The sequence below is a fragment of the Falco cherrug genome, chromosome 9 (assembly GCF_023634085.1).
Source record: "Falco cherrug isolate bFalChe1 chromosome 9, bFalChe1.pri, whole genome shotgun sequence".
Lineage (NCBI taxonomy): Eukaryota > Metazoa > Chordata > Aves > Falconiformes > Falconidae > Falco > Falco cherrug.
The window spans coordinates 7,636,324-7,660,504 of NC_073705.1; the positions used below are offsets into that span (position 1 = coordinate 7,636,324).

General features: G+C 41.7%; 1 protein-coding gene across 2 annotated transcripts in view; it reads left to right on the top strand.

The window, feature by feature from the left end:
- Positions 1–22,921, top strand: part of NUP214 (nucleoporin 214) — a 45,113-nt gene extending 22,192 nt beyond the window's left edge. For both annotated transcript variants that reach the window (XM_055720404.1, XM_055720405.1), the window contains exons 25-36: positions 2,073–2,148; positions 2,773–2,881; positions 4,091–4,196; positions 6,258–6,331; positions 8,151–9,917; positions 11,441–11,511; positions 11,926–12,082; positions 14,291–14,440; positions 17,264–17,435; positions 21,012–21,154; positions 22,003–22,027; positions 22,704–22,921. In XM_055720404.1, the coding sequence (XP_055576379.1) occupies positions 2,073–2,148; positions 2,773–2,881; positions 4,091–4,196; positions 6,258–6,331; positions 8,151–9,917; positions 11,441–11,511; positions 11,926–12,082; positions 14,291–14,440; positions 17,264–17,435; positions 21,012–21,154; positions 22,003–22,027; positions 22,704–22,737 (2,884 nt within the window). In that variant the 3' untranslated portion in view covers positions 22,738–22,921. The remainder of the gene's footprint in view (positions 1–2,072; positions 2,149–2,772; positions 2,882–4,090; positions 4,197–6,257; positions 6,332–8,150; positions 9,918–11,440; positions 11,512–11,925; positions 12,083–14,290; positions 14,441–17,263; positions 17,436–21,011; positions 21,155–22,002; positions 22,028–22,703) is intronic.
- Positions 22,922–24,181: the final 1,260 nt, after the last annotated feature.

Below are 24,181 nucleotides of genomic sequence, written 5' to 3' on the forward strand. Positions count from 1 at the left end.
GTTTCTTCTGCGTTTTAACTGGGAAACAGTTTGGGGGGGAGGGTATTTTTTATTTTCTCCTAAAAGTGATTAACTGAGGGGGGGTAGAGCAATGCTACCATCTTTTGAAAGTAAAATTTGCAAATAGCTTTACTTGGGAAATTTTACTAAAAGCAGCCTCTACCCTTTGTTTCATCAAAACTATGATGAAGAAAGTAAAGAGTACTCGCTGTACATAGACAAGGACATGAGCAAGCAATACATACCTGAGACTGGTTTTCACTTGAACTTTAGTTAAAGACCTGTCTTACTTTTGAGTAGTTTTAGGCTGGCTGTATTGATTGATCTCTCTAATTTATAGAGCACCAACTAGCTTGATATCTCGAAGGCTTTTTACAGTCTTATTTTATAGCTGACCTCATAAAAATGTACTCTTAAAAATTCTACCCAAATGAACCATGCCCGCCAGTCAGATGCAGCATTAAAACAAAGAGCGTTCACCCAGCAAAGTTAATTCATCAGTTTTTGCTACTTCAGATATCCTGGCTGTCTTTTGCTGCCACAGCACACTCTTCGGGTTGTTAAGCAGTAATGATTTTTCAGTTGTTATCAGTTGTTCAATGGCCTGTGTCTAGGTGTGTTGGTGGTCCCAGTCCAGTTACAGTTTTCAGTGCAAACCCCTCCTCTTGCTGCAACTGAAGTCAAACCCGGCATTTTCATAGCCTTGCCAGAAATGCTGCGGGTCAAGTAATCCTAAGACTTTCCTGGGGAAAAGGTCCCACCCTATCATGAATTTCACAGACCTTCTGTTGTTTTCTGCTTTGTTCAGGGTTAGTATGAACTTGAAATTGACAGCTGCATGGTCTCTTTCCAGGGCTAATCTTGAAGTTTTCTTTGTTTGCTTTTCTTTTGCTTTGGGCAGAGGGCAGATCCAGGCTGTGCAACATAAAGGGAGAGTGTGCTCATTGCTGGAAGGAAGGACTTGCTGGTAATGCAGAGCTGTTTAAGGCACAAACCCCTATCCAAGACTAATGGGCTATGCAAAATTACTGTTTCATTCTTGTGTCCCCTTTGGAATATAGCAGGAAATTTCTGTGAGTTGGCCTGTAGCTGACCAAACCACTTGTGCTATTTGGGAGTCTTCATGCTTTAGGAAATACACAGCTTTTGATGCCCAGATTCATTTACTGTCTGGGATTTGCAGCTTCGGCCCTTTCTAGAGTATAGAATTTGCTTATTGCCTTAGGGAACACCTGGCCTGAGTCAAGATGGAAAGAGCCTGCTAGGGTAAGAGAAGGCTGGCCTTTGCCACCATGAGAATGCAATCAGTGTTGAATTTAAGCTTCTGAAAACTTTTGTATTGGCTCTTTAAGCTGCTGGATATGGTGAGCCACAGACTTGAGAAAATGCTAAAACTGGATGACCATTCCCAAGTTATGGTGATTTGGTGTCTTAGTGGCCCACAGCGTGTAGGTAGGATGCTTCAAACATAAAGCAGCTGCTGTTCTGCAGCAGTTGTCTGTGGGCTCTGATGTACGATTTATTTCATGGTCAAAATTCCCAAACATTTAATGTAGAATATGGTTAACTTTATCATGGTTCTTGTCATGACTTCGTTAATGCTTATACCACGCTGCAAAGACATGAAGCACTTCCCCCCTCCCACCCTCAGCTTTGTTTCCTTGCTCAGCATTTCTGAGAGTTGCATGTACTTGACTGGGCTCCACGCTATAAAGGAAGCTTCTTAAATTTGTTATCCACTAGGCATAAAATTGTAATCCCCTTACCTGCTGATTTTTCATCAACTCCCTGTAAAATAGAAAGGCCTGACTCTCTTCAGAGACAAAAGTGTGTGAAGAAGGCTTGATCGTTTGAGTCTAGAGCTTTAAACGCATTGGCAGACTTTCTTTGTTAAATGTGGCTGATTCATTTAAGAGGTTTATTCCCTAATCAGATTTGTTCGTTTGGAGTTGTGCGTGCAACCTTTAAAAGTGGCAGTTGTTCAAGACTTCGGGAAGCTGTGGTTTTTGAGAGGTGAGGAAGTCCTCTTTTAGACTAGCCATTCATTTAACATTTTAATTTTTCTTTTTAAGGTCATCTGTACCTCACTCTGCAGCCCAGGCAGTCCACCAAGTTCTGGCAACTGTTGCTACAAATCAAGCTAAACAGGTATCTTGATATAGAACCCTTTCCCTGTGGAATACTGTACTGGGGCATGCTCAGCACAGTTTGAGGGTTTAGTTGTCATCTAAAAATCTCTTTGTGCAAGCCATTTATTTATCTGTGACCTCGACAGTGTGATGCTAGGTGTATCTTTGTTATGTCTTGCCTTCTCTCTGTTTTGAAGGCTTGCAAGACTGTGGCGATTAGAAGCTGTGTTAGGTAGTTATACGAAAATTTCACACACAGAAAAAAAGCACTAGGCAATCAAGGGAGAGTTTCCCTATCCTATTATTCTACTGAAAACATTTGTTACTGGTTGACGAGCTGCTAGGTTTAATGTCCACACATCAAAAAAACACACAGAAGTCTTTGTCCCCTGGAATCATTGAGCTATTGCCCATGGAGGCTTACTAGCCTCTGCAAGAGACTTGTTGGAAAAGTTGAGTATTGACTCTATTTAAGTGTCAAGACCTAACGGAACCCAGGATTGAAGGGCACTTAAAATTGCTTCAACCACCTTCCTCTAGTTTGTTCTTAAGTCACAGCACGACTCCCAATACCAGACCAAAGTCAGAAGGACCTTTGTAAATGGACAGACTGCACTGACCTGAAGTGGTATTGTGTTTTTAGACACCTATAACAAGTTCGCTTAAGGGACAGACTCCACCTTCCTCTGTGTCTGCACCCTGTCCTATGGCATCTACAGCTGGTCCAGCATCATCTGGCAGCAAAATCTCTGGTAAGTTGGTCTTTAGTGGAGATGGAAATAAGGTCTGGATGTCTTGCCATCTGTTAGGGTGCGCAATCCAGAGAATGAAGACCCTGAGGAAAAAAGATTTTCCTCCACTGAGAGGCTGCTGTGCCGATCTTGAGGGAGAAAATTTGAAAAACCAAGATATAGAAGAGCAGGAGAGTGGTTTTATATATCGCTCTGTTTTCTTTCTGTTCCTGCACCTAAAATTCGACGATACACTTCCTTGCTCAGAGTGGACTCGGAATGCGTAACCTACCGTATCAAGAAATGTTGAAAGCACATCTACCAAAGGTTGCAGTGGTTTGACAGCAAATCAAAAGCAGCCATCTTTGCTGTTTTGGTTTTTAAACGTGAAAATCAAGCTGTTTCCAAACATTTTAAACACGCTAGTTTGATTTTTAAATATGCAGGACCATAGGAGTACCTGAGCTAGCTTGGAATGAACTAATTCGGGTACTGGGTCTGTTGAGCATTGAGCTCTGTGACCTACTTTGAAGCCAGTTCAGATACTGTGATCAGTCGCACACAGTTTAGAAACTTCTAAAGAAAGGAATGCCCACTTTACATCGTTCCATGCAAATGGAGGAAGAGGAAGCACTTAGGGAGGGAATGAATTGATTTTTAATGTGTATTAGATAATAATGCTTGCATTGGACACGGTTTTATAAGCCTCTTGCATAAATGTCTAAAATCCATCTCTGTTGGTCTTCTGACTCTAATCCATGGATGTAGGTTCCTCTTAGCCAGGGGTAAGAAGCAGTAAAAATAGCTAGGAATCATATTTGACATGGCAAATGCTTCTTAAATTTTGGTTTATTGAAAATGTCAGCTCCTGAATTTGATAGCACTTCCTTTTTATTTGAAATGTGTTTTGATACGTTGACGAGATTTTTACCAAGGATTTATTTTACCAAGGATTTTATTGCTTAATTTTTATTGTCAAGATGATGACGCCTATCTTTGCTCTGATCTATTATATGTTACTGCCTTAAATCTCTGAAATGATTCTTGTGTTCTCTGATGATGTAGCAAGAATGTTTCTCTGGACAAATGTCAGACCTGGTATAAGTGGCAAAAAAGCTTTGTTTCCAATTGATAAAATTGCAGACTGTGTGTGCAGACTGTTCCTTTTCTGAGGGCTGGATGATAGGGTGTTTTGTTCTTTATTGTAATGCTTGTTCTTGTAACTTACAGGACAAGGGCAAGTAAAAACAGTTACAGCTGTGACTTCTGCTACAGTGACATCAGTACAAGCAACGACTGCACAGCTTAACAAAGCGTTCTCGTTTTCTTCTGTGGGGTCTGTATGAACATTGAGATTTCCTTGTAGTTGACATTAAATATGAGTGTCAGCTGTTAGAGCAAGCGTTGCCTAAGTTACTACTAAGTTTAGCTAAGTTAATACTTAGCTAAATAAAAATGGCACCTGCAAATGTTAGGTAGGGAGGGCAGGGGTTTCACCAGAGTTCTTGGAAGACCACCTTGTTTGTGGAAGCCTACCTGAGTGAGGTCTGAAGGTCTGCCAGCATTTTACACAATACCATGTTGCTTTTGAGATTTTTTTTTTTTTTAAGTCTGTAACTAACCAAGAGTAAATAGTGACTGGCTTTCTTTTCAGGTTTATCTATAGTGGACTATTAACAAATCATACACTGTGTATGCTGGTATTTCTCATTGTCAGGTGATGATTTGAGATTAGAGCAATATGACTGTGGTTAAAGCACCCAGTCATGGTCTGATGCACTGGATTCACTGACTGTCTTTGCACATCACCACTTCTCATAGTCAGAGAAGAACACTTATGCTGTATCTTGTATGTTGGGGTTAAGGAAGAGGAAGAAGAGGCAGATCATAGCTGGCTTTAAACATTGTTCTTAGTGAACAAAGCTGCAGCAGGAAAATTATCCCTAGCAAGTTGTGCAGAGGCGTGTGAGAATGAACTTCGGCTTTGCGGCAGAAGAGGTTGAATGGTGGGAGCTTATGCTTCCAGGATAGGAGAAGGAGGAACCTGAACCTGGTCATATTAACACTTATCACCTCTGAAGAGAATGATGTTGGGTTTTCCAACTTGAGCCTACTTATACAGGTTTCAAATGCTTGCAGAGGTTTGAGAGACAGAAGCGCTGGAATTCCCAATTAGGACTTGAAATTTGTATCAACAGTCAAACTAGCTAAATTAATTACTTACTTTAGTGAAACAGAACAAATCCCATGTTTTGGCTTGAAAAGTAGTCCGTTCATGGAGGTGACTAGAGAGTCCCCATGCCATCTGGTGATTTCTGTTACATAACAGTAATGCAAAGCAAGGTGCATATTATGAACATACAGTTATTCTGAAAACTCTCTTATGGAGTGCTTTTTCAGGGATAACAGATATTTCGTCGATCATCTCTTATGTTTGGGGAGAGGGATAACTCCTTAGAAATGATTATTTGAAATCCTGCATGTTTACCTATCTAATACTCAAGTTAATTTCTCTTTATGAAGTGGGTAACATTAAGTATTTCAGAACACGCATACTTTCAAAGGCTGGTTTCTTTCAGTTTTAACCATTTCTCTTCAAGTTTGTCTAGTGGATGTTGCCCAGATGCTTTGCTGTGCTCTTCAAAGGGCTAAAATAGTTCTTTTGAGACATGGAAATTCAGATTCAAAAAGCAAACAAACCCTGCCTTTGTCCTGGGCTGCAGTGCCTCAGACTGTAAACCATATGCTAAATACAGTGCCATTGTCAGTGATGTCTTAGTTACACAGTCTGACTTCTGTATCAGCAGCTGGTCTTTGAGAATCAGAGAAAGCTTAAAAAGCCTCAGGGAATGAAGGTCTTTGGAAGACCCCAATGCTAATCATGAAAGATGACAGTATTTTTGCAAGATAGAACATTTTTTGTGTGAAATAGTCGTAGAAACTTAATTTCTGCCTTGCTATGAGTGATCTCCTTGACAGGCAGTAGTACCTAGTTACTCCCTTTTGTACATGCACTGTTGCCATTGTGGGTTCAGCTCTTGCTAGTCTCCCAAAAGCTATCAGGGTATGGTGCATGGTGTTTAGCTGCCAAGCTGTATGGGGAAGAGATACACAGCAGAAAGGAAAGAATATGGGAGAATGAGGGTTGGTCAAAAGAATTTCAAACTGACTCTCTTTAACCCTCTAGAAACCTTGTCAGAGGGGAAACAAATGGAGCCAGCCTATGTGCATGCTTCTTTCTGCCTGTTTAGTTGTTGGAGAAACTGTTCTCCTGCGTGCCTGACTTTGTGCAGGTCTGCACTGGCAGTGTGTCTCAAAGTTGTGTTAATCACGAGATTGGAATTTGTAACATTTTGAGCTAAGTGTCATTCTTTCCCTTTCTCCTTTTTCCTCCTAGGTCTGGATTTACTTTTGGTGTTGTCACGTCGGCTGCTTCATCACCAACGCTGCCCAGCCTTGCTTCCTCACAAGGTTAGTTTGGAAGGGTGTGCAAACAGCAGCTCTTCCCTGCTAAAAGAACGCTTGCTTTTTCTAATTCCTGCGGTTCTTGTTTTACATTGCAGTTCTATTATTAAAATTGCAGTAGCTGCAGTAACATCACATACGTGTGCTGGATTATACCCTGTAATGCACAGAAATCTAGGCCACCTGCCTTTCAATTAAGAGTAAGCAAAATATTTGCTGCCAGGAACATCTAGGAGGTACTAGTTTATGAAAAGGGTAACATCTGTAGTCATTTTCTCTGCTGTCTTTTAATCTGTAGATTTAAAGTTGCCAAGGTTGTCTGGTGCAGAAAGCTGTCATTAAGTGGAATGAGCATTTAGTAATGGGAGGAAAAGACTTGGGATAGTTTTGTGTTGCTTCTAAAATGGAGTTGACGACATGTGGGCTGCCTTTCCATTTCATAGGTAGACCATATTTGCCTGGCCCAGAAAAAGGGGAATAATACATCTGCTTTATAATGTTGTTGAAGTTTTCCGCCTCTAATTTCAGTCTTGCAAAAGAGATTTTATGGTCAAAAACTCACTTCCAATGTTATTGGTTGCTCTAATAAAAGATACCACCTCTTCTTCCAAATCTTGGCTTGCTTATATCCTTAGACCATCACAGCCACAGCAATGCTACTAATACTCTGTTGACATTAAGCAGAGAGAGCTAACTTGGCTTAAAATTTGAAGATTCAGTTAATGTAAAAGCTTAGGTAAATAACACTGATTAAAGGAGGAGTGGGAGGTGCAGGAGACACTTGTAAACCACAGTGTTGTGTGAGGGCAGTTACTTCACGCTGCTCCATGAAACAGTAGGAGAACTTTTGCCTCTGGCTGGTGATGGAAGAAGAACAGAAAGAATTTCTGTGCCTCAGGAGGAAACAAATGCTACATTATTTAGTGTCAGTTACTAATATACTTAAATACGCTTAATATATTTATAGGGTAAAACACAAGGGTAATGCTGGCTGTGCTAAGAAGCCTTTGCTCTTTGTTGTTTGATCTCCATGCAGATTTCCCGTGCCTTGTCCAAATCAACTCATAGTCCAAACACCAATGCAATGTTTTCAAGTCGGAGTTTGTGCATGTTTGGTGCTTGAAAATGAAATGACAATACATCAAATAAAACTAGTCCAGTCTGCCTTACTGCTTCAACAGTTTCACACTGTTGGACAGCAGCATATCAAATAAGTGTAGCTCCTTTGGCAATTACATTTGAGAACTTTTCTGTAGTCTTTCAAAGCTGAAAACAGGCTGCATAGAAACTGGCCGGTGGTCTATAAATAGTTGAATTTGTAAAGAAAGATTTTATTCTGTAGGAGACTTTTCATGTGTCAGAAAGTATTTTTATGACCCAGACTGTTCTGAGACACTGGTTTAAATAGAGTTCTGTAGTGAATTTCAGGAATTGCTTAGCCGAGCCAAGTAAGAAGGGGTGAAAATGGTGTTAACAGCAAACGGTCTTAGTAACCAGGTCTTTTATGTTTTTATCAAACTGTTGAAGAAGAGATAGGAGCCAAAGGCTGAAATTATCTGTACTCAGAGAAGGATGGTTAAGTAGATGCTATGACACGAAAGTAACAGTTTTTGTCACTTCAACCCTGTCTGTAAAGATGTCTCTACTGTCTTCTGAATGCACATGGAAGTGACAGTTACCTGATGGTCAGAGACTTTATAGTTTTGAGGCAAGAACACTGTCTTAACAATCTCTGAAGCACTAAAGCATGCTATTACTGTAAGAATGATAAATGAGCTTTGCATACCATAACTGAATTTGCAACTTCTGTCTCTGTCACTGACAGCCCCTGCTAAAGAGTCCACCCAGACTGATTCATTTTCACTTGCTGGCGGTCCCAAATTTGGAGTAGTCCCTGAGAGCTCCTTTGCTTTTGGGTCCATCAAACCAGCAAGTGCTCCAGGAGCCTTAGTAGGAAATAGCTCCTCAACAGATGGCACACAGTCAAACAAACCAGCTGCGACAACATCTTCTGCTCCCTCCACAGCCTCTGGCAAGTTGGATATCCCTCCATCTAAACCAGGAGATCACTTGTTTCAGAGCAATCTAGCTGGGGAAACTCTTGGGAGCTTCTCAGGACTACGGGTTGGTCAAGTAGATGATAACGCCAAGACCACCACAAAAGCACCACCTACCAGTGTTGCAGGACCACAGTCAACTAAAGTATCTACAATACAGTCTGGATTCACTTTTGGTGCTCCCCTGTCATTAGGAAAAGCTGGAGAAGCTGCTTCAATGTCAGTCACATCAGCTGGCACAGCATCCCCGTCCACCAGCACTAGTGCTGCAGGCAGCCTCTTTGGCAATGTCCAGATAACCAACACAGGGTCTTCTGGGGTATTTAATCTTGGAGGCTCTAGTGGCAGCAAACCCACCTTTTCATTTGGTATTCAGCAAGCAAACAGTATGAGCACATCCACCTCTACCCCTTCTACTCTCTCAGCTTCAACATCCCTCTCGTTTGGAAGTTTCTTGAGTTCATCGCAAACTGCTGTCCCTTCTGCAACTTCTAATAAGAGTGCAGGGGATGCCAAATTACCGTCTGTGTCAGAAAAGCCATCTGAAAATGAAGCTGTAGCAGCTGGGTCTTCACCTCCAATGATGCAGTTGCCACAGCCACAGCTACAGCTTTCAGAATCCAGCAAAGAAGCGACTTTACCCCAGGCCACAGCTGGGGATGCAGTCTCCATGGGCTCTGGCACCACCTCAGTAGCACCTCCCCCTGATGCCGTTGCTACTCCTGCCTCCACCAGTGATTTGAAGGCACCGGTGCCTCCTACTGTCTCTGCATCTGCACCACCAGATCAGAATGTCTCGGTGACAGCCTCTACAACAAACATTGCCTCTCCTGCAGAAGCCACAAGTGCATTGGCTGCTGCCTCTGATGTCGCTACGTGTGTTCAGAGTCCAGCTGTTGGTGCCTCTGTGTTTTCCCCCACTTCTGCAGGCTCCTCTGTGTTCTCTCAGCCTCCGAGTTCCAGCTCTTCTGGCTCAGCATTTAGCCAGCCTGCTGGTGATACAGCTGCCACTCCTTCCACACCACCTGTTTTTGGACAGCTACCAGCAGGTACCACAGCATCCTCTCCATTTGGGCAACTCGCCACCAGTACCTTGTCCACTGCCACTGCTACAACACAGACTGCCAGCTCAGGTTTTGGTACTTCGGCTTTCGGTACCACCACTACTGGTGGCTTTGGTCAGCCAGCCTTTGGACAAGCACCGACCTTTGGGCAACCAGCGAGCAGTTCTTCAGGTGGTTTTACCTTTAGCCAGTCTGGGTTTGGGACCATGCCAGCCTTTGGCCAGCCAGCGGCTTCCACAGCAGCCTCGAGCAGTGGCAGTGTTTTCGGAGCACCAGCTAGCACCAACAGTGCCAGCTCCTTTTCCTTTGGACAGCCATCTGCCAGCACTGGGGGTGGGTTGTTTGGACAAAGCAGCCCTCCAGCGTTTGGGCAGAACACCGGCTTTGGGCAAGGGGGATCCGTCTTTGGTAGCGCTGCTGCCGTTACCACTACAACATCATCTGCTGGGTTCAGCTTCTGCCAAGCTTCAGGTAAGAACAAACTGTAGAGAGTTGTGATATCCCAGCGGTGTTGCGTGGCTGAAGTACAGAGAGCAGTATGTCACTGGGAAAAAAAAAAATTTATTTTTTAATGTCTATACCCCCCACCCCCAATGGCACTTGATGGTATTTGGGTTGGTGGGGTTTAAACTTTTTTTTTTCCAATTGGTAAGAATAGGAGCTGCAGTGTGTGTGAGGGGGAGGCTGATGCTGGAGACAAAAGAAGCTTTTGCTCTGCTTCACTTCATCAGCAGCCTCCGAGTGTAGCTCTCAATCCAATCTTGTATTCATTTTATACTTAAGTCTACCTTGACTTAATTTGGAATTACATATTGTCCTGCCTGTTGCACAATAAGTGGTTTGGATTCAGCATAGTGTAAAAGATCTTAAATTAGTTTGTTGTTGTAAATTGCTACACTGAGGTGGCAAGGCAGCTCTCAGACCGTAATCAAGGCAATGAACACAGATGCAGCACTTCCTTCTGGAAAATGGGCTGCATTCTGTGCGTGCAACAGTGGATGTATAGCGCTATATCATGGTCTGGGATGGCAAAAGAAATTCAAGGCCTCAGTGATGGGTGAGCAAGGAACTAATCCGTTAAATCTGCTTTTCCATTTGGAAACATCTCAAAATTAAATATAGCAGTAACATGGCCATCAGCTATGTGGCTACATAGTTCAATTGAGTAGTTGCACAGACCAAACCTCCTTTGTCAGTCTCCTTTTGTTCTCCACCTCGCTACAATATATTGTCGGGGTTTTTTATTGTCTGTACAATCTTCGGGCAGCTCCCAGGGAAAAGTGAAAAGTACATAGTAATAATAGAGAACATGTATTTCCAAGGAAGAAAACCTAATTAGGCTCATTTAATTAAAAATGATGGCACTGTAGGCAAACTGCTTGCTCATTTTAACTACAGTAACAGAGAATAGTTATACTGGGGGAAGTGAACTCTGCTTGACAAAAGTGTTCCTAATTACAGAAATGCAAGTTTTATTACAAAATGCACATTTAAGTGAACTGGGAAATGGAATAGGGAGTTGTTGTTTTTTGGTTTTTTGGGTTTTTTTAAATCAAAACATTCCATTATCTATAAGAGGAATGTTTAGGTAGCAAAGCTCAGATCCTCCTTACATGTATAAGAGCAATGGGAATGCTGTAGTGCTTGTGCAGGACTTGCATCATTACTATAGCGATATTAACAGAAATCCAGTTCTCTTATATTGTTAGCAACAACCCCAAAAGTGAAAAGGCCTTTTGTTTTCTGTTTGCTTTTAAGTTGGCCAAAGAGAAAAAGGAGAATTGACTTTCAGATAAACTTTCAGTGGAATTTATTATTTGAGTGTTGGCACGTACTTTAAATTTGTCCAACCCAGATACATTTGGGAACATCCCTTGTATCCCTGTGTTTTGACATGGGAGACCTGTCCTTTCCCTGTTCTGGACTCATGTCATCTCCCTGAATTGCCTTATACCCTAGTAATAGTTTAGTGACTTATTTTCTTTTCTTTGCAGGTTTTGGTTCTAGTAACACAGGTTCTGTGTTTGGGCAAGCAGCTAATACTGGAGGCACTGTCTTTGGCCAGGCGAGTATTCATTGCTTACATATAAACAAGGGACTGTTATGTATAGTGGACTTGTTCAGGGTTCCTACTTATTTCTGATACGTTAACAAACAAAACAAAAAAAGATACAAGGGTATGGAGAGACAAATACTTTATCCCATGCAAGACAGAGATGCAGTAAGGCACCTGCCTTTATTCCATGCTAAGTGGGAAGTGGACAGTGCAGGGCAAGCTTCAAAGGCATTATTCTGTACCACAGACAAGATTTAAACTAGACTTAAATAAGATTTCATTGCATTGGAAGGTAATTGCTTGCTAGTTCATCAGCCCCTTCATACACCCAGAGGAACAGGCCAGACAGAAGAATCAGCCTTGGGGGCATGCACTGCTCTGACTTTGCTTAAATCCTGTTTTTTTGTCCTTTTTGTGTTTTAGCAGCCATCTTCCTCCAGTGGAGGCTTGTTTGGAACTGGAAGTGGTGGGAGAGGTGGAGGCTTCTTCAGTGGTTTGGGAGGAAAGCCAAGTCAGGATGCAGCCAATAAGAACCCCTTCAGTTCCTCCAGTGGAGGATTTGGATCTGCAGCTTCCCAGAGTAAGTGAACAAAACAAGAATACAAAATGTGCTGTGATTTCCATCTGCTTTTTTGATCCCATCTGCTTTTCTGCTGTTAGTAAATTCTGTGTTCACATGAAAGGCTTCTAGAGGGTAATAGAGACAGAGTACACATGATGTGTAATCTGAAATTCTTCTAAGTGTATGGAAAACAAGTAGGGAAGCCATTGAAACAAGCAAGCAGATGCAAGAAGTGTGAAGAATATATTCGGCAGGAAATTCTTGGCCAAATGCTTCTTTAAAATTCTTTAAAATAAACTTTTGTTACTGAATTTTTGCTTCCAACTTAGTTAGAAAGCTTTTATTATTTTTCATCTGCCTTAACACTATAAAAATTAAAAATCGTGTGCTCAAGAGTAACCAAGTGAAGTATGTGATGGATAGCAGTTTCCTCAGCTTTGTCCTAAAAATGGCTGACTTTATGCAGCACATGCAAGATACTTCATCAAAATTTGGTATAATACATGGATAAGCTCTCAGTCATTTGTGACTAGGAGGAGGTGTGAATTTTTTCAGTCAGTGGATGTAGTAAAAAAAAATAAATATGCTCAGTGGTTGGTTTGGGGTTGTAGTCTGGTTTGGTAAGGGAGTAATTGCCTTTCCTTTTATCAGCTTTTATCCAGATTTGATAGACAGAGTGTGTCTCTTGCAGCTGAACTCGTGCAAGCATTGTAAAGCTGGGTAGATGAGAGGGATTGTGTAAAGCCCTCTTTGGGAGGAGGGACTCAGACTTGTCCTTTCTTTTGCTGCAGTTGTCAGCTAAAAGGCATCAGTCCGCATGTGTGTTGGCTAAATCAATCTGCACGTGAGGTGCAACACCACCCTCCCACATGTTTCTTGCCCAGCCAACCAACCTAACAAAAGGAGGCTTGAAAAGCAGGGTTAAGAATACATTAAAGCTACCTGCAGGTGCCTTTGCACCAGGGACTCTAAGGGAATATTAGAGATTTTTTTTTATAGATGCTATAAAGGATTAACTGTAAAGGCAAGAATCAATCATTATCTATTAGTGTAAAGACTTTCTAAATTTATTTTTTTTTTTAATGTCATAGTCAAGTTAAAAATGAATTAGTCTTGAGTTTTCTGGGTTAACGCATCTTGGTAATACTCTAAAATTTGAGCTGAGATACATGCATGTCACTGTCTGCTATAGCAATGATCCTGAAATACTCGCAGGCTCTCTGGTGCCTTTCCTATGCAGCTGTTGCAGGTCTGTGCTTGTTACATGCATTTGTATGTCACACAAGCTATTCATAATGATTTCTTAAGTGTGGCTTTTTTTTTAATGAGACTGCCCAGCTTCATTATTTCTTCACTTGTGACTTGGGTTTGGCAGAAAGGCAAAGCAGAACGGATGAAGTCCAGCAGGTAGAAAGCACAAAAAAGAGGAAACGGTGTCTAAGACTTAAAAGTAGGGGAACAAAGGAAAGCTGTAGAATTAGCTGCCAAGTGGCTAGAAGAGCACTTCAAGTCTTGGGAGGACAAATCCATTTATTTTATTACATCTTTAATGATCCATTGGGATTAATGGTTGAGGTCGATTCTCTAACCTTGCTGATTTAGTTCTTCTTTACTGCTGTGCTGGGTTTTGTGTTGAAATAAAACGGATGGATCACCAAAGAAAAGCTTTGGTTATTCTGTGTCCTGCCACTAAATGCTAAAACTCTGTAGCCTTGTGAAAGGTGAAAACTTGTGCTATTTCTCAGTAAGGCTGGAAAAGTTTGGCTCCTGCTTTAAGGTCCTGTCAGATAGTCATGTTAAGAAATATTGGCAATTGCCAAAACAGCTAAGAATCTTTAATTTGTGGTGAACTGATGTTTTTGTTGTCAAGAGAGACTGATCCTACCTGCTCTGATTTCTCACTTGAGGAGTTGTCTTGTCTTCTAGTGACTGCAGGACAGGATGCAACTAAACAAATCATCCATCACTGATTTGCTAGATCCCAGTACTAAAGGGTTGTTAGTGGTCCGTCAGGTCCAGAATGGATCTTGGTGGGACTACAAAGCCCTGAAGGAACAGGGGAAAACTCTGTGTCTCTCTGCAGAGTGCTGTCTTCAGTGTAGTGTTTTCATTTTGTGCTTGGGAGTTGGAAATAAAAGGCATTTCCCTTTCTCCTGATCCAATCAATGAAGTGTAATGTAGAATATTGTCTGTTGTGAGCTTCACAAGTATTTTTCATCTCCGCAGATTCTTCTAGCTTATTTGGAAACAGTGGAGCAAAGACTTTTGGATTTGGCAGCTCATCTTTCGGAGAGCAGAAGCCCACGGGCACTTTCAGCTCTGGTGGTGGGAGCGTGGCATCTCAAGGCTTTGGGTTCTCCAATGCAAACAAAGCAGGTACTTTTGTTAATCCACCTGATGTGAACACCCATGCTTACCTGTGAGATATTTAGTAGTCTACCATGTAGATACAGCCTGGACTCAGTACACGTACAGGAATTGTCTCTGAACAGTAAATAAAAAATAACTAATGGCTTAGTGAATGGAAATTGGTGGTGGATTCAAGGCAGAGATTTACAATCTCTTGTGCAGAAAAGCATCCAGTAAACTGTGTTTTTAGGTATTCATTCCAGAAGTTCCCATTGCAGTTTAAGAGCAGAGAGGTGTGTGAGTTAGTGCTGGTCTTATGTACCATGCAATGAAGAGTACAGAATATGGAACTGAATAAATTCTTCCTATTTTAGATACTTCCTCGGTATATTATCTTCCAAGCTTCACTCTGGGTTTCGTAACTTTTTTTTCCTCACCATTTCTTCATGAGAGTGAACGCAGAGGTGTCTGCAATGGGAAAGCTTCCTCATAAAATTTGTCAGACATGCTGCAGGTCCGCCTCTTTTGCAATTAGTCTGACCTGTCATCATACTTTCTTCTGTGGTTGAGCTATTGTTCTCTCTGTTGATTGAGTTAATTGAATCAAATATTGGAAATTTCACAGAACTTCTTTCCTTTTGACTGTTATCTGCCCAAAGAAAGAGCCACCGAAGCAGTGGTGACTGATACGTTCGTTAGACCTGAATGGCAAACTGTTCATTTTGTTAATTACCAGGCAAAAATGGAGGCTCAAAAGGTCAGGTCAGGCAGAGCAAAGCTTTTCTCCTCCATCCTTAGACTGTTCTTACAGTGAACATTGAAGATCGGCGTTCTGCTCCAAGTGTGTCTATTGAAGCTTCATCGCTGGGGGAAGTAGGGGGAGGCTCAGTCATCCCTGAAGTTGTCTTGAGATGACAGTGCTCAAGGACTCCCTTTGGAGAAGCAGTGCTTTGCGAGGAAGCGCTCTGCTTTGGCAGTAGCTGTGCTGTCGTGTTAGTGAAGTTGCTGAGAGCATAATGATGATGCTATCGGATCCAGCAGCCATTTATAAGGTGTCTTTCCAGTATTGCATTCCACTTGGTAGTGGACTGAGTTTCATGACTTGGGCAGACATACCTCCCATCTGTTATTTTTGCTAAAGGAGGAGAAAACGTGGCTGAAGGAAGTTCTTCTTTCATTCCCCCAATGACACTTTCCTTGCTTTTGATTATTTTGCTTTCAAAATTCTTCTTGACAGAGAAGTTTCAAGAGGTTTCTGCAGAAGGCACATCTGCTCCCACAGAGCCCCTCAGATCCTTCCCTCCGCTGGTTATATTTGCTAAATATTGAAATGAATGGTGTGCTGTCTTCTCCCAACTGCAGTGGAAGGGTTTACTTGATTTGAATCCCCCTTTGTCCCTGGTTTCACTACTTACAAATAGTGGAGAAAGGAAAGTGAAATACATTAATATGCTTGGCAAAAGCGAGCGTATGCCACGCAAAGCTTCAGCCCTGGTGATAAATACTCTTAACTTCCTAGAGATAGAGGTAACAAGATAACTGATCTGTGCTTAAATAATTCAGGCCTAGCATTTATTTTTTCCAGACCTTTTGTGTTTACAGCCAAACAGTATCTGTTACTTTGACGTGGACTGGAATTTCACCCAGGGTATTAAAATGTGTGGTGGTATCCCATCCTCATCCCTAGTCAAACAGAAGAGCAGGTGTCCTTCACGTTCCACGGTGTCAATTAAAAACAGGCCAATAATACTAGCAGATGAACGCAGAATAAAATATGGGTAGAAGTCCATGCAGAGCTGCAGAAGGCAGCTAAACCCTGAACAGAAATTACCAAGAGCAGAGTTCAGTTCTTGATTCCCTGCAGGAATTGTGCAGTTCCTCTGACCTGGCATTCAATCATTGCCTCTCAGTTTCCGCCACTTAAACCAGGGTTAGATAATACCCTACCTCCTGGAATCTTTTTGCCTCACTGGAGCACCTAAAAAACAAGCTTGCGACCTACTCTCAGATCTTAAGAGACTGGGGAGACTTGCCCGTTGCACTGAGGAGCTCTTCCAGTTTAAGCACTTGCATGCATGACTTTCTGTCTGCAGGATGCTTGTATGTACTTCCAGAGCTGTAGATCAGAAGTCAGGGTAAAACTGCAACCAAACCGCAACAAATTTTCCATGAAGCCGACCTTTAGAGAAAACTTTAGATTCTGCATCGGTGTATGCAGTCCTTTGGATAGTAACTTGTTTAAAAGGTGATGAGCAGAGCTTTACTTTAAAATTGACTACATAAACTAAACTTTTTTTATGGTGAGGGCTGTTTTAAGACGGATGGATTTATCTTTTTTAAAAATAATAATAAAGCATCAATCTAGCACCTATTGTATGTATTTTTTACTATAACTTGGTTATTGTGTATGCTTGCTATCTCACAATTAAGATACTAATCTTCTTTTATGTAAAGCGAGTAGAGATTCCTTCACAGTGTGCGAGCATGTACAATATATTACCAGCTTCTTGTACAGCTCTGGGGATTGAGTTGATCTTGTCCTCAAACATTCAAGAGACGCAGAACATGGTTTTCTTCTGTGTCGTATCTTAATTTGGTTGCAGTCTTAATTTGGTTGCAGTCTTTTATATGCATTTGGGCACTTATCCATGTCTTTTGTAACAAAATCCCCTACAGTTTGAAAGCTTTGTGGCAGTTATTTCTGAAAATAATGCTGTGTCCGTATGCCAAGATGAACAGCCCCATTGTGGAGATTGTCTGCTTGGAAATCTAGGTTTTGTTTTCACTTTTTCTTTCTGCATTATTGTTTACATGATGTTCTTGTCCCTTTTTTGCCTCTGTTTTGCTCAGGTGGCTTCGGTGCTGCTCCAGTGTTTGGCAGCCCTCCCACTTTTGGGGGATCCCCTGGGTTCGGAGGGGTGCCAGCATTCGGTTCAGCCCCAACCTTTTCAAGCCCTCTGGGCTCAACGGGAGGCAAAGTGTTCGGCGAGGGTACAGCAGCAGCCAGCGCTGGAGGATTTGGGTAAGCCATCCAGGGTTCAGGGTTTGGGAAATGTGTTCTCGCATGACAAAAAGTATTATGCTTGGTTACCTCTGCATTAACATAAAGAATATATTCTGTAGCCGATTGCTAAGTTCTTAAGTGTCCTTGGCTTATTTGGTTGGGTTTTTAATTATTTTTTTTTTTAAAGAGGCATAAAACTAAGACTTCATCCCTAAAGGAAATAATGTATATGCTGAAACTACTGTGTTGAATCTTTAGCTTTAGAGGTTGGGGGGAGGGGGGAGCAGCATGTGAGTCATCTTGCAAGTGTCTAAAGAAATGCAGGAGTATCTTCTGTGTGCACGCTTAATGAGTCGAAATCTAGGCTTACAAGCTGTACCTAGCAAAGAAAATAATAAATATCATTATCTGTGACTCTGTCTAGCTGCCTTATCCATTTGTGAGGTTTGGGCTAGAGATCCTAATGAGAATTCAGTCTGTTCTCTCACCTTTGAAGGGTGGGACGAAACCCTTGTAACAGCCTGTGCTCCTGGGAGCAACTTGTGTTTATCCCACGCTGATGGTTTTTATCAGTTTCCTTACTCCTTAAGCCTGTGCTTGGCACCCAAGCAGACAGGCACGTTAGTCCTTGTTTTGTTCAGCAAATACACTATTTCAAACCTTGCAAAGCAGCTTCTGCAATAGGCAGCAAATGCACTTCTTCAGCATTTTACTGCCAGCAAGCAACTCTCCTTCACGCCCTACAATTATGTATAATATACAAATATGTAGACGGAATAGACCCAGTTAAAAAAAGAAAAACTTGCAGTGAAAAGGGGAAACTGGATGTCTTTCCAATCTTAGCGCTTACATATTTCACAAGTGTTTGTCTTCAGTTTCAGGAGGAACTGCCCTTACGTAAGGCACATGAGAACGTCTAGAAGTGTAACTGGTTGACTCTCCCTGAGGTTAGGCAGATCCCCATCTGCCAGGGCACCCCTGAGCTGTGGGAGGCTTCAGTTAGGTGGTTCTGCTTTGTTCTGAACTCTGGTGCAGCAAATCAGAGAGTCCCTTTGGAAGGGGTAAAAATAGAGGCAGCTTAATTAAATCCCTGCAAAGAAGGATGCGCTTGTAGGGATGACTTAGCTTCAACTCAACTGGTATTTTGATCAGTTCCAACTTTCAGCCATTGTGCTGCAGGATTTTGTACTGGAACTGGATGCGCTTAGTAACAATGTTGGAAGCTTAAAGATAAAATGGGATTCAGAACAAGCAGCGTGGTTGATGCAGACACGGTTCTTGGATAATCAGTCTGCAGGCTCAAGAAAGATAATTCAGTGGCTTAACTTGTGTGAAGTTTTGAGAATTTCTTCTCTATTAGAAAGGTGCAGACTCAGTCTGATATTTTGAGAGTTGCCTGAGGAATTTGATTTTGATTTTAAAAACTTTAAAAGTGTGCACAAAATTCCCAGGCAGCTTTACAAAAATCCAAATCTCACCACAAAATTTTCAGCAGTAGTTTAATTTTGCAGTATAATGTAGCATCTGTGTAGGACTTCCTTTCTACCTTTCTCTTGAAACAAAACTTTTTAAAAAACCCAAATCCAGAGAAGTTACTGCCGGTGTGTTGTGTGATGTTAGCTCAGAGTTCCTGAGCACACCCTGCTAACTTAAATACATGTGATCCATTGCTGCTTCAGTTCTGAAAAATCTGCACCACTTGATAAATGGCTTGGGTATCAAAAATAGAAACCACTACACTTCCTTCAAAATCTGCCGTTCCGACTGTGAGCAAATAATGTTTTGCTTTCATAAAGTAACCTCAAGTGCCTCTCAATTCTGTTTTGCATAGGAGCTTTACAAAGGACCTGAATATCTGGGCAAGATAGGTGTGATTAAATGGTTACCAGGCAATGACTGCATCTCATGTCTTTTATACATTTTAAAAAAACAACTGTCCATAGCTTGAGCTGTTTCTTTACTTGTGCTCAGCTTAGCCTTTTTCAACAGGCATGTTCTTCTAGTTGCAACCTAAAGAAGCAGTTTGAACCACAAGTTTCCATGTCACTGCTTCCGCCTCCACTTCCTTTCACCGGGTAGACACATAATTTGTGCGTTTAGTGGCATAGTCCTGAGAAGATGGAGCACTGTAAAAAGCTCTTGTTCTAAAACACATCACCCAGTCTTCCTTCTTTTTAAAAAGAACTACAAAACCTATTCTGCCCTTCCTGAGAAAACCACATTTGTGCTCCTGAGCTGAAGGTGCCTGCAGGGTATGTGGGTCGAGAGCCAAGCCAGAGGCACAGGGGATGGTTAGCAGGGCTCAAGATACAGTCACTGAACTGCCTGTTGTATCTAACGCTGTACATGGAGGTAGTGTGTGCAGTTGACAGAGTCTGGGATAGGAAAGGTTATGTCTTTTACCAGGTGAATTGCTTGTCACACTGCTACAAGGGTTGTCTTTTATCTGGAGAGATATGTTTTGATGTGGGTTGGTTGGTTGGTGTGTTTCTGGGTTTTTTTCTTTTTTTAAATCTACTAGATATGGATGAATGGAGAGGTTGGTTAACATGCTGTCAGTTCATATTTTAAGTCAGAAATGACAGAAGCTTGTGTGAGGCACAGCCTTGTAAAGCTGGCATGCTATTTGACTTGACCGACCACTCGGAGGAGGGCTGGTGCTGGGTTAGTACTAGTAGCATTGTGCACTTGCTTTAGTAGAGCTTGTAATTTGAAAATTTTGTGTCTGCATTTTGCCCAGCTTAAGGTAAAGGAACACTTGAAGCTTGTTTTCTGAGTACACTTCTTACATTTAGAATTGGGAGAAGTGTATGGGAGTGTGGGGGGCAGGGAACCATAATGCATATCATGGTCTCATTAGTGTGTCATGCTGATTGCTCTACAATGCCTGGTTGGACTGAGTAGGTGGAGAAGGGAGACCAATTTCCATATATTAAAGTATTTCTTATTTCAGTCCCCAAAAGCAATTAGGGAAGTAATCCAAAGGTAGTAGTGACAAGTGCCAGCTAGGTGCAGATCTTCAAGAAAGCGCCGGAACTATGTGGTGTTCAAAATGGGCTGGGGAGAGAAAGGAACTGAGAAATCTGCGGGTGATTTACATGTGCAAGGTACCACCTGAAAGTTGGGAGCCTGGGTTCTGTGTCTGGGCTCTGTTTTGTGCTCTGGCCATGAGGAGCTCACACCGATTCTGTTTGCTGCCCCATTTGTGACACAAAATTGTGCAGTACTTTTGAGCCTAAAAGGTGAAAACTACACACGGGGTGAATTAACATATTCCATTTGATGGCTGCAGCTGGTGTTTCCAAGCACTTGAAAACATATCCTGTGTAATCATGAAAGTATTGGCCTTTCTGCCTGGTGTACATTAAGAATGGGAGCTGAACAGACGTTTGGATGTACAGTGGTCTTTCCCAAACCAGAAAAACAGTTTCCAGAATGAACAATTACAGTCATATCCAGGTGGTCTCACTCTTTTGATGTAACCGTGTTTGAGTGCACTGTTATCATTGCAGGTATGGGAACAAAATTCTAGTGTAAGTGAGAAGATGCTTGCAAACACAAATTTTCTCTTAAATTTTCTCCCTCAAACTGCAGGTTTGGTGGTACCAGTAACAATACGGCATCGTTTGGCACACTAGCAAATCAAAATACCCCAACGTTTGGATCGCTGTCACAACAGGGTACCGGTTTCGGCACACAAGGCAGTGGATTCTCAGCTTTTGGGACAGGTGGAGGAGGTAGGTAGAAGCTAAAATGTAATGAACCTAACAGGCCTCATGTTTTCAGTTTTCCCTGGAAACTGGGCATGACTCTTCAGCTCCCTGTCAAAAATGTGCCTGGTGCTGGTCCTGCAATAGGGGAGGCACAGTGTCCTGGAGAACTGAGCTGCAGGGTGGGGTGTAGTGTCTTCTCAGACTGTAGCTCATAATTTCATCACTGATTGCTGTGTGACATATCAATAAATCACGCTGCTTCTGCACACCTCATCAGATCATTGCTTTTCACCTCTTTTTATGGAGTTGTTCTTTCTTCTCAAAGGAAAATACTGAGAAATAATTAATAACTCTTCAGTACCATATCCATGGGTATCTGTATCGAAGTACTTGGTGTCAAAACAATATGCAGTGCAAAATTGAGCTGGAACACCAGTAGCCAGACTTTTATCTGATGTAAGTCAGTGAAGCCGCAGTGATTTACACAGGGCTGAGCACAGAGCCTTTGAGAGAGGATACGTTCATTAGTGGTCTGCCTGTCACCATTGGCTTGCGTTAAGCACGACTCCATCTTCAGAAAGCAGCCCTCTGTTTTCATGGAGGTGAATAAACCAGGCACATTGTATGCAGTTGCTACTAATGAATGGACCTAGCTGATGAGCAGTGAAAGCAAAGCCCTCTTAGGAACCGAGGCAAGTCACTTTTCTTCTAGATGGAGATTTGACTTTCATTGTTTGCCTATCACTCTTTCCCTGGCCTAAGGCAGGAAAGAAATGTTTTTCAAGCTGTGTGTGGAAGGGGACATTTAGTACAAATCTTATGCATTCATTTACGTTTTAATAATTATTTTTCTCATCTTGCATTTCTTTCAGGGTTTGGGTTTGGATCATCTAACACGTAAGTACCATTTTGTGTCTAACCCTTAATTAAAAATACAAATAGAATCAGAATAAAGAGTTGAGTGGTTTACAAGAGCAAGCTTTGAAAGTAGTAGTGAGATACTAGTTCTGATTTCCTTTTCAGTGGCTGCTTAGAGCTCAAATGTACGCTTGCCAGTCAGGTTAATCTTTCATACATGGGAGAATTTTCAGTTAAATTGTGCTCTTTTTCCACCTCTCAGGCACATGATGTGTGTGTGTGCTCAAGCTGTGCGTGTGAATCTAGTATCTGTTCCATTTATCAGGTTGAAACAAGGAATGTAATAAACTGGTACTTTGGCTGAATTGAGACGATTTACAGTTGAAGAATGGGACTGAGAGCTGAGGTTAACTGTTGTCCACTCTGCCACTGGTGCGCTAGATTACTTTTAGCAAGTTTCTTAAACTTTGTTTCCCTGTCAAGTAGAGAGAGCATGTCTCTCACCAGATGGTAGGCTCTAGAATAAGCATAATTATATCTAGTTAGTATGTGTTGTTGCACTCTCAGGTAAAATCTGCTGGAAATATGCATTCTCATAATAAACTTCTGATACTAGGGAGACTGGAAGTTTGTTTCAGAGATCTGCTGAATTAATACTGCCTGAGGGAGATGCTAACACTCATTGCTGTGTTGGTATTTTTTTCTTGCTTCACAGATCTTCCTCTGGATTTAGTGGATGGAGAAGCTAGGAGCATCCTGAACTTTCCTGTAGAACTGTGCTGTTGTAGCTCCTGCATTCATGAGTCACCTACGTGATCAATATCCAAACAGCTTTTCTTTTAAATACAAGTTCTTTTTTTTTTTTAAGAAAAAACTTTGCTTATTTTCATGCAACACTTGTTCTATATTAAACTATTTTATCTGCCTTTGTTACTTGTGTTGGAAGGGTTTATCTCCCTGAATCTAGAAGAAATAGATGCGTACTGTGGTTACCAGCCCTGTACTGGACCTAGCTTTCTGTTATTCATCCCTTGCCTAGACAAGTGAGCAGCTCAGGTTGGTTCCTGATATAAACCAGCACATTTTTCATTGAAGAGAATGACTGATTATCCTAGGCTCTTAAGAAGGCGCTGAAGTTTGCCCTGCTAATTTTAAGTATAGGACGGGGCACATGCTTATCTCACTGAAGTGCTAAAACTGAGTCATGTGTGAGCCAGAGGCTTAGTGGAGAAATAGGAAATTATCTGAGTAGAAACTGGCAGCATGCAGAACACGTTCCCATGGCAGTAACATTCAGCAAAGAGGTGGGAAGTAAAAGCTCTTCTATTTTTAACTTTCTGTAAATTTTATAGAACTCAGAAAATGGAACTCAGGTTATGGGGAAGACTTCTGGCCCTCGAATTCGAAGTGTGACCTCCATCCAGAGGCATTAGTGATTTTGCAGCTTATGGCTTTGGCTGTTGGATTCTACTGTCAGCTACTTTTTGTTTTTGTTTTTCTAACATGTACGAGGTTGTACTTTTTCCCTGTAGCTTTTAGCTTTAGTCAATATCGCTTGTGAAATTCTCATATGTTTATACTTGAACATACTGAGCAAATGTTTTAAAGAATGCCCTGAAGGCATTCTGGACAAACACTTTTTCTATCTGATGCATCTGACCTCCATGAAACCTCTAAATGATGTAATGGGTTTTTGTTGCTCTGTGAAAAATGCAGTTGAAATAACAGTGTATGTCTTGGTTGAATACATGCAGTTTGGTTTGGTTTATCTTGTTGGTCCTATTAGGACGTTTTGGGGTACTTCTGTTTTTTCTGTTTTCAGCAGAAACATTCTAATGTTTCTTTTTTTTTTTTTAATACCCCACACTATGATGACAAGTGTTGTTTTTCTGGTTTGGTGGGCATCTGGTTGCTTTTTGGAATTGTAAATAGTTGATAACTGCTTGTTTTCACATCCAGCCTTATAAACTAAATACTTACATCTTTCAACGGTTCCTGAAGAAATTGCTTTTTTCAAGTCAACTTAAAGAGTTAGTGTTCGTCCTAACTCCTGTCCTAGTTGTGGGAAGTGTCCTTCCTGTCTCTGCGCCTGGGAATGACATTAGGTAGGTTCCCTTTAAAAAAAGGAAGACCACTGAAATATGGGAAGTGTGGCATACAAGGAGGGCTTGGGCTTATTTTTAGCTATAGAGA